Source organism: Juglans microcarpa x Juglans regia, chromosome 7S (genome assembly GCF_004785595.1).
Source record: "Juglans microcarpa x Juglans regia isolate MS1-56 chromosome 7S, Jm3101_v1.0, whole genome shotgun sequence".
NCBI lineage: Eukaryota > Viridiplantae > Streptophyta > Magnoliopsida > Fagales > Juglandaceae > Juglans > Juglans microcarpa x Juglans regia.
The window spans coordinates 6,353,662-6,371,393 of NC_054607.1; the positions used below are offsets into that span (position 1 = coordinate 6,353,662).

The 17,732-nt window shown below is 31.6% G+C and overlaps 2 protein-coding genes across 2 annotated transcripts; one reads left to right on the forward strand and one right to left on the reverse strand.

Moving 5' to 3' along the window:
- LOC121240761 (transcription factor MYB119-like) lies at nucleotides 1–2,490 on the forward strand. Its single transcript, XM_041138299.1, has 3 exons — nucleotides 1–458; nucleotides 590–716; nucleotides 1,531–2,490. Exons 1-3 carry the CDS (start codon nucleotides 1–3, stop codon nucleotides 2,488–2,490), a joined length of 1,545 nt encoding a protein of 514 aa, XP_040994233.1.
- A 3,991-nt stretch (nucleotides 2,491–6,481) lies between these two features.
- On the reverse strand, nucleotides 6,482–11,153 carry LOC121240539 (GDP-mannose transporter GONST2-like). Its single transcript, XM_041137994.1, has 10 exons — nucleotides 10,772–11,153; nucleotides 9,874–10,079; nucleotides 8,947–9,157; nucleotides 8,652–8,791; nucleotides 8,343–8,472; nucleotides 7,875–7,973; nucleotides 7,552–7,706; nucleotides 7,334–7,450; nucleotides 6,641–6,738; nucleotides 6,482–6,540 (listed from the first exon to the last, which is right to left on the reverse strand). Exons 2-10 carry the CDS (start codon nucleotides 10,068–10,070, stop codon nucleotides 6,491–6,493), a joined length of 1,197 nt encoding a protein of 398 aa, XP_040993928.1. The 5' UTR covers nucleotides 10,071–10,079; nucleotides 10,772–11,153; the 3' UTR covers nucleotides 6,482–6,490.
- Nucleotides 11,154–17,732: the final 6,579 nt, after the last annotated feature.

The window sequence follows — 17,732 nt, forward strand, 5'->3', positions numbered from 1 at the left end:
ATGGAAGGTGGAGGAGAAGGTACTGTTACTGGTGGAGATGCTTGTGGGCATGGAAATTCCCCAAGTAATTATCCCATATGTCGGTCCGGTCCACCATTCACTGCTATAGACAGGTTTTTGTACGGTCACAACACTCATTTCTCTCAGACACAGACCCAAAACCATGCAAAGAACAAGGAAGTAGTTGTTTCGGATACCGTTTTGTGCAGTGTTCCTCGGTCTTGGGGTGCAATTGGTGGTGGGTTTTCCTGGCCGAACATTCCAGAGGTGAATGTTTCTGACGAGTTTTTTGTGGACGGAGAGACTCTGAATTGGATGCATGAGGGAAGCCCTACCATGGGATTGAAAGAAAAAGTGGAAGTTTCAGGGAAGAGTAGTTCTAAAGGGGTGGGAAAGGCAGCTAGAAAAGGCTCTTCTGAAGCTTTAATCAAGGGGCAATGGACTGATGAAGAAGACAGGTGATAATCAGAAAACACTTTGATATGTTTTCCTTTTCCCTTAAATTGTTTTAACAATCATGAGTATATGTTGCTTCTGATGTTTACTTTAGTCCACTGAAATATTTTAGGGTTTTTTTCATGGTTTACAGGAAACTAATTAGGTTGGTGAAGCAATACGGAGTGAGAAAATGGGCTCAGATAGCTGAAAAGTTGGCTGGAAGAGCTGGCAAGCAGTGTCGCGAAAGATGGCATAATCATTTGCGCCCAGATATTAAGGTTCAATTGTGATCTCTTTATTCATGAGTTTTATCAGGGTTTTGCACATGATTTTGCGCTTTGATCTTTTTACGATCATATTTTTTTCATATATGCACAATCATTGTTTTGGAACTTCTGTCAGGTTTTTTTTATGGGATTAGATCAGTCTGAGGATGATCTAAGCTGACTACTCTCAGATTTGATATACAATCACCCATTACTTCGATCGACATGAAAAACCATAGATTTCATTATCTGGTTTGTGTTGTAATCTACACTACTACTATATATATATATATATATATATGAGATCTATATAGATATTTGATTGGCTCTATATATACTTTTCTTTGGTTTCCCTTTATCCATGGCAAGCAAAACTCCATTAAAAAAAAATAATCTAAAATCCTAGGTTTAAAAATTTAAGTAGGATTACCTTGAAATTCAAATGTTATATTACAGCTTAATTAATATATTTAAGTCAATTGCAGCGTGCTGAAAATTGTTCATTTGAAACTTTTTTTTTTTTTTTTTTTTTTTTTTATTCTTGTAACGCTAATACATTTGTTTTCACACAAGTAATTTCAGTACATCACATGCAAAACCTATCTCTCTCAGGCGTCTGCTTGCATTTTTCACGTTTCTTCTTCCATTTTAGTCTAGGGTTCAAATTCATGTGATTTTCATGTATCTGTGCAGGAACGCAATAATATTGTTGCCGTTATAAATAAAAGTAGTTAATCCCTTGAGTACTGCATGTGAATTGACATTGGCTTGATCTGTTCTATAACACAATGCTCTTTTCTGTCTTGGTGTCTAAATTATGTTGCAGAAGGATAGCTGGAGTGAAGAAGAGGAGAGGATATTGGTGGAAACTCATGCAAAGGTCGGGAACAGGTGGGCGGAGATCGCAAAGTTCATTCCAGGAAGAACCGAAAATGCTATAAAGAACCACTGGAATGCCACCAGAAGAAGGCAGAATTCAAGAAGAAAGAACAAACAGACAGAGAATCAAAAGGCCGGAAAGCCACATTCATCTGTTCTTCAAGACTATATCAGAAGCAAAAGTACTCTGATGATCAGTAAGAGTACTAGTACTACTACTTCCAGCAAAACTATGATCGAAAATCCATCGACCCAATTCAACAATTTCCTCCCGGAACTGTCAGAGATTTCTCCATTAACCCATGATGAAGTTGACTCTCCCACCATGAATATTTCTCTGACATATGATGATGAGCTTCTCTTCATGCAAAACCTTTTTGCAAACCATTTCGATCAGCCCTATGTTCATGACAACATTAATAAAGTCATGACTACTGCTGATGATCCGACAGTACTACTGGCCGAAACATTTCATGTTGTTGATGATCAGTTTAAGGATTCTTCAACATCCATCAATTCTAACGACTTTCGTCAAAACAAAGGTGATCAGCTGCTCACTGATGTTGTTGAATGCGGGTTTTCATCTTTTACTTCAAAATCAAGCTTGCAGTACTGCATAAATAGCGAAGTCCTCCAAGCAAAAGGGACATTCACTTCCACCAGTGCTACTGCAACCACCTACTTGCATTCTGACCTCTACCTCTCTAATTACCTGCTGAATGGCGCTGCAAATTCGTTGTCGGCAAATGATTACAGCTACGACGACAACATCATGAGCGTTGATTTGCTGACAGACCAATCCCATGATGACTTTTCGACTGGAAGGAAAGAAATCGACTTGTTTGAGTTTGTGTCTTCAAATTCCCAGTCCTCTCAGGGCAGCAACAGCAGCTTCTTTCTAGCTTAATTAGTAGGTTAAATAAATTATGTTTTTGGTTAAAGACCTTGGAGAAGTATCCTAGTTCTCAATTTATTGATCGGTATTCAGGAATATTGAATGAATGGGGTTTATTTCAGAAATATGAGCAGCTGGTAGGACTAACGTACACGAGTAATACTGGAAAAGCGAAGCCATTGGAGCATGCATGTTCTAGTAGTGTGCTGAGCTTTTCTGGGCTTTATTATATGGTTAAGTTCTAATGGTAGTTTGTGCAAAAATTGCGCTTCCTTTCAGTTTTCTAGCTGGATCGGAGTTCTGCAGAACTCATTTTAATTCCAGGAAAGTTCTTGTTTAATTTCCTTTTTCGTTTGATCTGCTATATACGTCCTGCGCGCATGTTTATACTTTTTTTTCAAGGACTTTAGTTCTTGACATATTCATGTTGAGGAGAGATCTAAAAATGATATTTACGGTATTAGAGTATTCAAATCTCGAGTATTTATTTAAAAAAAATAAAATATACTGTTAAGAAATAATTTTTTATTTGAATTCTAAATTTATCAATTTTTTTTAAAAAGAGTACGTGAGACTTAATTACACACTCCGGCCTTAAAAATGCATCTAACATTACTCACGAATAAATCCTACCCGAACATTTTGCCCAGGCTTTGGATTTGTGGAAGGATATTATTATGATGATGTTGCATATATATATATATATATATATATATATATATATATAAGGGATTGAAATCAAATTATTAACTTTGTATTTGAAAGAGTATGTCAATTCATCTCATCTAATCATTCTAGTCATTACAATCTTTTCAAACTCTCACACAAAATATAATAAATAATTTAATTTTTATAAATTAAAATATAATTTTATAATAATTATAAAAAAATAATATTATAATAATATTTTATTAAACTTTCAAATGTTACCTTATCTCAAGGTTAAAAGAGATCAGAGAAGACGGAGTTTCAAGATCACGAAGTCGCCGCTAAAATTGTCGCAGTACTGATCTTAAATTTATGTATGGCTCATGCAAAATTATGTTCCGAACATATAATATATATATATATATATATATATATATATATATTTGTCTCATTCTATTCCCTAGCTAGCTAGTAGCTGCTTCATGTTGTGATCCCGAAAGAGATTTTATGGAATATATACAGGGGTTATAATATATATGATCAGTAATCTTAGATACAGTACTAGTAGTAGGATATATGTTTAAATCTAATGCATTTCATTTGAAAAAAAATAGAGTTTGTCATTAAAAAAATAATTTTTTTTATGAGTATGTCATATTTGTTCATTTAAAAAAAAAAAAAATTAAGTGAGACTTGTACACTCTAAAACTACAAATTAATATCATTTATCAAGTACATATTTTAGGATCACGAGTAACATGACATTATCCCGTAATTATATTCTATGAGGAATTAATATTGGAATATCGATATATATATATATATATATATATATATCAATCCATTATTTATGCCAAATACCATCGATATATAGAATTATATATATAAAAGGAAATATACATCATTCTTAATTTTTATTTTGTCAATTTCGATTATACCATGTCACACAAACTTTTATAATATAGTGATAATTAAGCGATCTTTTATCTAAGTAATTGACATAAAAATCACTCACTTAAAATACGTCATACTAGTTAATTAATGCGACTAAAAATAATATGTATGAGATAAATAATAGCATTGCTCTTGAATAAGATCATCGGAATAACATGAGTAACATGATTTGCACCAAATCTTATTTTATTTGAAAAATAATATATTAGATCGGTTTTTTTTAGTTAATGATTTATTTATTTTTATACGAGGTTCGAACCTAATTCTCAATATCTAAAGACCAAACTTTATGCTATCTGGTCCACAAGACATTAGTGATTGGAGTTAAAGATTCAGAATAAAATCATCGATCATACACTCTGTATATTTACACTATTAATCATGTATGATCAAGTGCATTTTTTCCAGCTCATCGGCAAAGTCTAAGCTATTTGCTCAGCAAATAACTTTTTTAGAAAGAAAAAAAAAGGATTATATGGAGGCATTTAAATTAAAATTAAAAATCTAGCACTTTCTTGGTAGCTACACCTATTTTATTAGAATAGATTTAGTGTGCAAGATCTTTGAACATGTCAAGAAAATATTGCATGTATCAGATAATAATTATTAGGACGTCATTGGCAAAAGCACTACTATTTTTGGGATCAAAATCTCAAGCTTTTTATTCAAAGTTGAGGACCTTAATAGAGATTGACATATGAATTAAGGTAACCAGCTTATAATAATTATTGTTGTCTGAGTAATTTTTAAATAGCATTAAATATTCAATTATAAAATTCACTTTATATATTTATCTTTATTATGTTTAAATTCAGAGACAAATTTGTCGATTTTTTTTTTTTTGTGACTTTTGAGGCATATATATTATATAGTTTATAATTCATCCAATGCATTAATATGTGAGAGTAGTACATGACTTGTTGACTGCATGATCACCACGTAACAGCTAGCAAGACATGTATTAATTACTTTTCTAAAAACTAGCGGTTTCAATATGACCGTATAAATTAATAGTTATAAATGGAATTTTTAATATATATATTAATGTTATGGTGCTATATATATATATATATATATATATATATATATATATATATATCGTCAGTTACTACTGAGAATTTAGTAGGCCGGTTGACAATTATGGACCATTATAATTAGGAAATTAAGTGTTTAATTGGATAATCAATGATCCACGTATATAATAATAATATGCTCAAAAATTAAAATTGATCAAAGGAAAAATTGAACTTAAGTCCAAACTATCAAAATTATAATTTCTTTTGTGCTAAGATATTTGTGTCATTTTATTTATTTTGTGGAAAAAGAATTCATTTGAGTACTTCTTGTCGAGCTTGAGAGTCTCGAATAGAAGAAAGATAAATACATGAGATTAATCATAAAATATTTAGTGTTGTCTATGTGAGTTTTCAAGCAGAGTTAAATGCTCAATATATACATTAAGATCCACTTTAGATGTGTATCTTTTTTTATTTTCAGATGAGATGAGATGAGATAAGTTTTCAAAGTTACTCAACCTCGTTTGTTTTACGCATATGAGATTAGATGAGTTGAGATAAAAGTTAAAAAATGAATAAAATATTATTAGAATATATTTTTTTAATATTATTATTGTTTTAGAATTTGAAAAAATTGAATTGTTTATTTTATTTTGTGTAAAAAAATTGTAATGATTAGATTTGTTGAGATAAAAAAAAATGCCAAATGCCAATGGCTTAAATATTAGGGCAGTTGTTCCTAAAAATTGCCTAGAAAAAATAATAAATATAAATATGCAAAGATTCTATAATATCACAATACCCATGAGTCAATTGTACCATATATGTATGGAGTATTTTTCTTTTCAGAATCCAATAACCACATTAGGAAAATGCTATTTGTACTTGTATTTTTTATTCACATAGCAATTCGTGCTGATGTATCAACTATTAATGATATACTGGCAATTATAAAACTTAAAATTTAAAATTTGAATTTAAAAAAAAAAAACTGATAAAATAAATCTTGTGCGTAAAATTATAAGTAAAATTATAAGTACACGATGTATCACTACTTATCTCATTAAACAATAAATATATAAATTTGAGACAAAGTTCTTTCCCGAAATTAATACATGCCAAATCAACTCGAAAGTGATGTTCCATAAGACACATAAATATGTGTGATAAATAAATTACAACAGACACAATCTTTCAAAATAGATACAAATATTCATAAGATATAAATGATCTCTTCGTCATTCAAATACTTGAAATCGAGTGTAAGAGCAGCTAGCTGCGCATGTCAAATCGCATCAATTTCTCTTTTTTTTTGGCCGGGGGGGGGGGGGGGGGGGGGGGGGGGGGGGGGGGGGGGGGGGGGGGGGGGGGGGGGGGGGTATAGTATCTTTATATCATGATCGGGACAATTTGGCCCTGGCAAAGAATACTCCAGCAAATAGACCTGCAAAAGATGTTTGTCATTGGCATTGGCATTGGCCAAAACTAAGTAATACACTAGAGTGATGCTAAATGTATATACACTTTGATTCATGTGTTCTTACCAAACAGTATACTGAAGCAATTTGGTAGACTAAGCGGAGCCTTGAACAACACCAAACCAGCAACAGAGATGGGAATCTTGTTTAGGGAACCTACTAGACTGTAGAAACAGAAGCACAACATCAATGATATATTAGTGTCAAAAAGAAGGTGTGAGTGATCGCGTGCATACGTTAAAAGATGAGAAATGCTTTATTCACAAAGAGATTCCGTAAAAGTAAATCCACACACTGACGTGGTTTGATGTACTGGTACGTTAGATTGCAAAGTTACTTTTATTGTTAAGTAAATCTAATGCATCATATGAAATCATGTCAGTTTATAGATCTACTTTTGTAGAATTTCTTTGTGGCTGTAATACTTATAAAAAAAAGATTCCTTCAATGCACATGCAATATTCCATAACTAGCTTTATTATTATTATCATGTAAGATGGAGCTATAAAGCTTATAGACTTTTATCATCTCCAAGTATTATTCATGAAGAAGTTAATGACATAATTGTTTTACATTTACTTTGTTTAATATGGAGTGGAAGTCAAATCAACCCATGAGCAAAGGACTGATACAAGAATCTAAAATTATCAGTCAATATGAGTAAATAAGCTTATCTGAAAGCTAGAGAGCTTTGGGGGAAAAGCTTAAATGTCTACTTATTGTAGAAGGTAAGTTTGGAAGTACACCACAGAATGTTACCTGTAAGTGGTCGGGCTAGTTTGATTTAAGAACCACATTGAGGCGAAGCTAATGGCAAGTCCAAGCAATCCACTGGCCGTGGCAACAACCCAAAACATTGGCAATTTAGTCACCTCCCTGGAAATCAAGACCAAAAGAAATGTGACAAGGTTAAATTGATGGTTGCATGAAGGTAAAGCTTAAAGGTTGTGACCAATTTAGTAGGTCAAGACACTTACACATTTATTACATATTCCCATTCACCAAGTAGTATGATCAAGAAGATAGCAAAAGGTAGAGATAGTAAATTATTCAGCAACACCATTGAAACTTCATTAAGCGATCCAGATTTTGTTGATTTTTTTGCTTCATCCATGACTCGCCTCAGGGTGAGCTGTCACAACGGGAAAATTTAGTGAGTTAATTCAGAACTTTGAGAATCACCTCCACCAAGAATCATGGTCCTTGTAGAACTCAAATTGCCAGATCCCATAAGCTAACACATAAACTCGATGAATAAGAAGGCAAGGATGAACAATTTATGGCATCGAAAACTACATACCGAGTAGCTTGCTGTTAGAACACAATTCATAAACTGCCATGCATAACCCACTGCATCAAAGGAGAGATCTGTGATACCACCACTGACAGCAGAGATAATCTGCAGTGCACAAATATATAGAAAAATATGATTAGAAAGGGGAAAAAAAGAAGAGAGAGATAGTACATCCCACCATTCCTCTTCAAGGAAACTACAATCCAATCAAAGAGATTCGAACTAAATTGCTTTTCCACTCCGGAATTTATATTCCAATCAAAGAGATTTGAAATAAATTGCTTTTCTGCTTTGAAAATAATCCTAGGCATAGTAATAAAAAGAAAGAAATCCAGCATTAAATTTAAGTAGGCTGTCTGGCCATCTATGAGGTTAAAAGATCAATTAGGTATATCCTTTACTGCAAACAGTTGCCATCATCAGCAAAGAGATTGAAGAACGTGCTTGACAGGTCGGAAGAGGAATGTCATTTACCATTAAGAACATTGCAGTCCACACTTTTTGATTCTGATGTTTCCGAAATATATATAATTCTCCAATTGCTGTTAAAATATTTGTCATGTTCTTCAGAATTGTCACCATTGCAATATTTATGTACTTCAAACTGAAATGAAAAAAGTGCACCCCAAACATCGAACAAACGTGAATGTTAGACAGAATATTTTGGTAATATGCTAAACAGAGGATCGTATGAAGAGAAATCAACTTCTTTTCAAGTATATTTTCTCCTTAGCTAGCAGCTTCTCTGATAAGAGTACTTGCAAACTATGGTTCATAGCGTACCTATACATGCCAGATACAAGCATTCCAGTGAATATTACATTGACAGGAAGCCAGACCCTAATCAGCTTCCAGTTCAACTTTTCCACTGAAACTGCTCGGCAGAGTACCAATGCCACAACAACAACAGTACTGATTAAGTTCTGCAAAAAAAAAAAAAAAAAGTACATGGAAAAATTAGATCTCATCATGCCACGTGTTTCAGTTATGGATTGATTGCAGAAAGCATGTGGTGTATAGAAAATGTTGGTTGTAAGATTCATTATAAAGCAAATGGATAAAAAACTAAGTCACATACTTGATAAAACATTAGCGATATTCCAGCATTGAAATTATAGCTTGATAGAACAATCTTATTCAGCAATATCATGCTGCAAGAGGAAATGCAGTAAGCTGTCCCAGACAAAAGAGGTCCAGATTGTCTTCCCGATCCATGTAGGCGCTTTTCATTACCATCGACCAGAAGACTGAAGATATCATGATCCGGACTTTGTTTCCATCTAGAAAACCTGTGTAATGTAAGAAAGTAAACAGGTTTGACCATCAATCTACAATCTACTATCATAACGAAAATGTCCCAGACTGGAGTCTGGACATGCATTTTAAATTTTCTAAATATAATTTCCTCATATAACTCCATTCATGTACTTTCATAACAATATGCATAGCAATTCAGAGCAAAAAGATTAGCTAGTTCTACACAAGAATCAGGTTTTGACTAGTAAATGTCATTTGAAGAGTGGATGACGCAAAAACTCTTAGAAGATGTTAAATTAGAATAAATATGTATAATATACCTTAAATTGAATCTGTGCATGCTGAAATCAAATCAATAGGAAAGAATTTATACAAAACAAGTTTCCAATCCCATGCATCATTTTTACGTCCCAGAAATTTTAATTAAGGCTTAAAGCCCCATAATGTAAAAGAAATGAAGCATCTTTATTGAATAATATATGATAAATTGTAAGGTTTAAGTCCAATACCAGCCAACGGTATGTGGTCCGATGGCACAAGGCACAAGACTCACATCTCCAAAATGGAGATCATGGGTTCGACCCCCCTCCTCCAATGTATTAGAAAAAAAAAAGTCCAATACCAAGTAACAGAGTGAAAATGAAAGTAGAATCTGTACAGAGAAGATTTTTTTTGTGCTACATACAGAAGTCAGAATGAATGAAAAACCCAACACAAGCAAAAGAATTAGCTCATCGCCTCATCCTACCTGTCAGTGAAAGTTCTACGTTCTGCATTTGGCACTGTATTGCTAATTGATCCATTTCCTTGTTTATGGGTATCATTAAGAACTGTATATGCAGCATTAACGCTTTCACCCGATGCCGCCTCACCATTTAAATAGCTTAACTCAGATTCCTCACGCCCATGGCCATTGACCACATCTAACTTGGATTCAGATGTCATGTCACAAACCTGAAATGGAAATAAAAAGGAAATGGTATTAAATCAGGGAGAATCCTTTGAATTTTAAACTGTTGTTACTTGTTACCATTTTAATAGTAACTAAACGCAGAAATAAAAGATATCAGGAAATTACGAGTTTGCAAGGATCTATTATTGGTTCCTAAAGCCTAATAAATTGCAGCAAACCATCTTTATCCAATCAACCTTTCCTTCCTTTCTCAATCAAACTATATAAGTCGTGGACTACAAAGTTAAAAATTTGAAATTTGTTAGGAAAAATCTCTGATTCTCCTCTAATAAGTGATATATATGCAATTTGTGGCAATTAGGAACAGTACAAGCTGTAGAGAATTAAAGCACACTCCCTGCAACTACATAATACCCCGAGATTCAAAGTTGACACTATTAAACAAACTCGGTTATAAACAAGGCAGAAAATTCCAACATATCCCCAAGTTGTGATTTTTCGGACTTTCCTAATAAGCACGTCAAAGAAAGCAAAAGTCTTTCAACAACTTCCTCATCCCTAAAGATTTCAACTCTACTTCTAAGAGAAGAAATTCCAGAACAAACTGAAAAATCATAACAGCAAATCAGAAACATATAAAACCACATACCCATATTGAGTGATAAACTCGAGCTAGCTCATAAAAACTAAAAAAAAAAAAAAAAAGGAGGAAAAACCACCTTGAGATTAGTACCTTCCAATATCCTTGCAGTCTTGAAAATCACGAAGCACTCACAACCACGAACACTTGCATTATAAGTACTGTTAATCTGGCATGGCCCAGAAAAAATAACCTGGGTACGGAGCGAATGAGCCACGGCATGGAAGTAAGGCATAGGAAGCAGCAAACCATGACGAAAACGTAAATGCGGAATCCTTTTGGAAGATCACGCAAAGTGAAGGGAAAAGAGAGGAAAAGGCGTGTACATGGAAAAAGAAAAGGATCTGAGGGCGAGATTCCTGGCGAAGGAGCAGGACCGTCCAGGAAGGAACGGTTTCCAAGGCTTCGTAAGTCAAAAACTCTCTTCAAGTGAGCCATCGTGCAGCTGTCGGTTCGAGATCAAGACAAGGGAATGGAGAGAGATAACACTGTAATAAGCAAATCCCGCGGGAAGAGAACGATACTTAAGTCGTGAACTGCATAAATATTGTATAATTTTTTTGAAAAATAGAAGTATATTATTAAAAAATTAATTTTTTATTTATATAGATTCTGTATTTATTTTATTTTTTATAAATTCCACACTTATAAATATTAAATACTCTCTGACTTTGCAAGTTTTTTTTTCCCTTTTTTAATAAATTACAATTTTTATTATAAAATAAGTTGACAAATCATGTTATTCACACCCCTATACAAAAAATTAAATTAAGTTATATTCTATATATTAACTTCAATTCATAACACATTAATTTATAAAAGGTTTATACAGTAATTTTACGCATTAAAAATTCATACAGCTAGTTTGGATTTGGATTAATAAACAAGAAATAATATGATACTTTCAAATCCTCTCATGGACGAAGTTAAGACTAAGGTCATGTTTGGTTAATGATATAGGATGAGAATTCTATTAATAATAGTGAAATGATTTATAAATAATTGTAAAATAATTTAAGTTAAGATATTTTATTGGATTGTAGAAAATGAGAGAGAAAATTTTGAATATAAATATTATAAAATTAAAATATTGTTTGAATATAATTTTTTAATATAATTTTTATTTTGAAATTTAAAAAAAATTGTATTATTCTTTGTGTTTTGTTTAGAAATTTAAAAAAATTATAATAAATAGATGAAACAGTTAAAATTTGAAATTAAAAAATATTTTACGTTTGAATGATGTTTGAGTAGCCAATTAAATCTAAAACCACAACATTAGAGATATACGTTTGCCTCATATAGACAATCCAAAGAGAGGTCGAATTTACTATATTCCAAGCAAGTTTGTATTGCAAAACTTTTACAACATCATACAAATTCCTTATGCTCATGCCACCCTCTTCAATAGCTGAGCATACCTATTTTTTTAATGTCCTTCGCACCAATGTTTTGAATAACCTATCGGTGACCGTTTTGGTCGAACCATTGAAACAAGATATTTTGGTACAGGTACCGTTTCAAATATTGTTTCGAAATAGTCTATATATGAATAAATTATATATATAAATATAAATATATATAAATATAAATATAAATATAAATATATAAATTATAAATAGTCTGATCTGAATTAGGAGGTAAAAAAATAATCTTGTAGTTTGAAGAAATGAAAAAAAAAAGATGAAAAATTAAAAACCGAAATAACAGCCGGTACGAGCTGAAATAACAGCCGGTACGTCCAGTACGGGCCGTTTCATTCTGACCGGTATGAAACTATAGCCTTCTCTGTACCGACTACACCACTGAAACGAAATATTTCGGCCATACCAATTGGTACAGCATGAAATTTAAAACACTGCTTCACACTCCCCTCCAAAAGAAAGATGCAAAAACTTACTGAATTAAATCTAGCACCATTTTAAGAGGGCAAATTATAGAAATGGTATGCATTGGAATAGAAGATAATACAACCTTAATCAAAGTTAATTTCCCTCCGGTAGACAATAATCAACTTTTCCAACCAGCCATTTTCCTTACGATATTAGCAAGAATGGGCTCAAACAAATCTATAGTTAATCCACCACAAAAAATGGGGGCTCCCAAGTAAGTAACAAGAAAATTACATTCCTTGAAACAAATACCTCTAGCCACAATCTACTTCCTGGCCCGAGATGCAGAATAATGAACAAGGAATACAATTTTTTTTTTTTTTGTCCAGATGCTTGTTCATACTTGGAAATAAACTCCATTAATGAACCTAAACTCCTTTTGGATCAATTAGAAAAAAACCCAACAAATCATAAGTAAATAGAATAAGAGATATGGCAGAACAACCCCTTGGCACCTTGTAAGGAATAACATAAGATTCCTGAAGCAATTATGACAATCCTCTACTTAAAAGATTCTTCACTTCAAATAAAAAATAGAGGTAAAAGCAGATCTCCTTGCCTAAACCCTAGCCTCTGCTAAATGAAAAAAACCTTCATGAGCTCCATTAAGAACATGAATGAGCTAACCCCAAAAACCGCTGTCTCGATTTGGATGATAAAGTAACTATATATATATATATATTGCTGCTTGCATTCATGAGTCCGATTAAATATCTTAGATCTTAACATTAATTAATTAATACTCTATTATGTTCAACGGTCCAAATTGATTACTTGGATTGAACATATATATTCGGTCGCTTTTATTAAATTAATTAATTATTCTTGGCTGAAAAAACCCAAATCGGGCAATGAAATCATTGGAACTCGACACAATACTATTGTCCACACATAGCAAGGGTTTAGCTAAATTTTATCCTCCATTTTGCCTAATCTATTTGAAATGTATCCTCCATTGTATTAGTCTTTTTTTTTTTTTTTTTCTAAATTATTAGCATTTTATGTTATTAATAATTTTATTTTCAAAATTTATCAACGATATTTATTTATCTAATGTTTATATTTTTTATTCTAACTTTTTATATGAATTCTTATTTGATGATAAATTATAAATAATCTTGCATTTCTCTGCAAGAAATAATAAAATAATGAAAGAGGATCGCCCTCACGTACGTGGTGGTGTTGTTGTTCAACTCATCCCTATATATATAAGATGTAATAATCTAACAAAAAGCCACCAAAACTTTTTTCATGATTATTTTGTCGAACCAAAGATTATTTTGCCGATTTTGTTGATAAAATGACGTTCAAAGTGATTTTAGCTAAGAAATAGCTTATCAAATGTCGGTAAAAATAAATATGTCTTCTTTAAATAAACAATAACGATGCTCGAAAAATAAATAGACTCGACTAAATGCCCTTTTCCTAAAAAGAATTAACAAGAAAACCATTATTTGTTGGTAGACTACCAACTCGACTAAAATATAAGAGAAATATTTTAGACGTAAAGTATTTTATAAAAATAAATTTATAAATTGACGTAATTTGATATAATATATTAGATTATAAAATTATTTTTATTATAAAGTAAATCAAATGTATCATACGAAACCACATCAATTTATCATTTTACTTTTATAAAATAACACCTATCAATAAATAATCCTTTTAACTTTCGAATTAATTCCTACCTAAGTTAGGCCTGCAACCCGACTCGCCACAGAGGACGTTATTGGCCCGACCCAGCCCAACCAAATGATTTGAGCGCACCAACCCGACCCGAAAAATACAGGTTGGGTCAGACTTTTTTTGGGGGTGGGTGGGGCAATTTGCTGAAATGGATGCTAATATCAACTCTTTATTACTAATGATTACACTCATTATCTCACAAACCTAATCCATTTACTTACCCAAAATAAATAAATCTTTTCTGTTAGGATCCAATGCCCATATTTCGTAGAAGATTTAATCGTTTAAAATCCACTTTAATCACTACCAAATCCTGCTTTACAGCATTACTTTATCATTCCTGCATCATGTTCATTCTTGCCAAAGATTGATAGGAGAAAAAGATCAATTAAAGCTTTGGCGATGCATTCATTCTAAAGATCAATGAATTTCTAGTGTAGAGTTCAATCGGCCGGAAACTTACACCTATATAACTCACTTGCGTAACTTTAGGTTAAAATAAAGAGAAATATTATGCATCAGTCACTATTAACTCTCACACTCCATACCTATAAGTTTTTCATAAGATGTGAGAGTATTTTTCATAGAGTGTAGAGTTTGAGGTAGTGAATCGTAACTGATGAGAAGAATTTTTCTAAAATAAAATATTAGAGTTGTATTGATTTCCATTCAATACTTGAGCAACCAACAGTATTAGCAAGGAAAATTTCATCTTCAATTAATTCCTTTAAATGCTAAGCAGAAATCAATAAATGTGAATATGAAAGCCACTCTATTCGGATTTTATAAGAATTTTTTGGGATGGCATATACTTCTATATCTTTTAGGCCTTCATGTATTGATGTTTGTCAAAAGAGAAATGATAGTTGTAGTCGTGAGTACGCAAGCGTCACACAATTATTTTGAAAAAAATGAATAATATGGTACCCACATAAAAAAATTAATTTTTTAATAGTAAACTCTACTCTTTTTCAAAACGACTGCACCACGTTTGTACATTCTATGACTGTATGTAGTATTACTCTTATAAAAAAGCCTATTACACTGTAATATTTGTTCTATATTCTCCCTGTAATTAGATCTGGAGAATAGTTTATCTTAATACACAAACAGTTGGAATAGTTATATATGTAGACCTATTGATCTTTTAGCTGTAAAAGAATCACGAGTGTGTAAGCATTGATAAATGTCGATGGAATCCATCAGCTAGGGAATTAATTAGAGAATGATCTATGATGCAAAACCCCAAAAAGATTTGAGTTTTGAATAAGAGGCTAAAAGTCTGTTTTCCTAGAACGAAATGAGATTTCTGCATGCACCGAGAAAAAAAATGAGAAATAGTTCTACTAAGTAAAACTAAGGTTTCGTTTGGATTATCAGCTCATCTCAATTTATCTCAACTTATTATTATAATTTTTTTAAATTTCAACACAAAATATAATAAACAATTTAACTTTTTCAAATTCTAAAATAATAATAATATTAAAAAATAATATTCTAATAATATTTTATCATCTCAACTCAACTCACTTCAAATGAAAACAGAGTTTAATTAACAGAAACCAAACCAGATTCCATTAGAGAAAACCTCTCTTAAAAATCTATTTGTGTGTAACATTGCAGAGCATACTCCCAAACTTCACTAAGGGATAGGGGAAAAAATCACCATTTGGGCACACACTCCAAGCTTGACAAGAAGAGCTAAAAGAACAACACCCAACACCCAAACCACCGACTGCATCTTAGGCAAAACTTCTAAGAGTGCATGTGAGTTGCAAAATATGCCCAGTTTTACATTAAAAATCCTACATTGAGATAGCTAAAAGATCAAAAGTAAGACTTTGAGCTACAATAAATGGAAGGCAAACGTCATATTTGGCGTCCTACTGTTTGGAAGCCAAATGTATATTTTATTCAATTAAAATCATAAGTACTGCTTCTTTGTGTTGCCCTGCGTAATTCATTTCTAGACCATTTCTCTCACTTTCTCTCACGTTCTCTCTCTTTCTCTCATTAATTAAATTACTAATTAATATATAGCTAGTATAATTGTAAAATTCTTAAAAAAAAATTTGAAAAAAGTATTATTATTATAAAAATAATAATATTATTATGACTAATAGATGAATAATCTAATGTGAGAATCTCTTTTGAATGATAAAAGCAAAAGACAAAATATGTGATTTTAGCCAAATTTTACATATATCTTTACCTACACCATTACTAGTGCTCTAGCCTCACTCAACAGTAATTCACCAAGTTATTGAACTGCTTGGTGACTTCCTTACTGTGCTAACACAACTTTAAATAAAAATCAAACAAATAAAACTTGATTGCACTGCTTGCTCCAACTCGACTACACTCATGAAAGGGACCGAGAACATGACTAGTACGTCTCATTTGTTTTTATAACTCTTTTCAACTCAATTCATATCGTCTAATCATTACAATTTTTTAAAATTCTCACACAAAATAAAATAAATAATTTAATTTTTTAAAATTCTTAAACAAAAATAATATTAAAAAAATATATTTTAATAATATTTTATTTAACTTCCATCTTATCTCATATGCAAAAACAAATAAGGGTAAACATCATTCTAGAACCAAAGATCGTCCAGCACACAGAAAATGCAGCTTGTACATTTTAACATTCATGGAAACTACAAAACATAATTCATGTAACACAGCTTTTCAACTTACCTATCAAAAGCTTCATAGAAAGATATAATAAATATCGAAGACTTCAGCATGAATAGAATGTATTGTGAGATGAGACGATATAATTTTATATGAAAGTTGAAAGTTTAATAAAATATTATTAAAATATTATTTTTTAATATATTATTGTTTTGAGATTTGAAAATGTTGAATTGTTTATTATATTTTGTGTTAAAATTTAAAAAAGTTGTAATGAGGAAATAATATGAAACCGTTTCTGTATCCAAATGGTGCCTAAAGACGAGTTAGGGTTTAAATGTTTGATTCATTAACCTTAACAGGTCGGGTTCAAATTAACCCATAAAATCAAATGTCTATAATTTGACACGACGCAAACATGACCTGCAAATACGAATTGTCACCCATAAACTAAAATGGACCATAAAAATTTGGAAATCATATCATATTAAAAAATTGTAAAATTTAAACTTCTATTGCAAATCAACTTGAGTAGTGCTATATGCATGCACTTACTAATTTTACTTATAAAAAACACATAAGTAGTTTTATTTTAAAATTCAAATTTTAAATTTTAAATTTCATAATTTTTAGCATATTAATAACTTACGCGTGAAGAAGTAGGTTTTTTTAAAATTTTTCACTAGTACAATTAGCATTTCTCATCAACTTTTGCCAAGATGGTATTATGGATGGTTTGTTTTTCGATGATGTAATCAAATTATCTTTTATTTATTTTTTCTCTTGTTCTAAACAAAAGGATGGAAAGTCTTCAATTTGGACATTATCAAAAT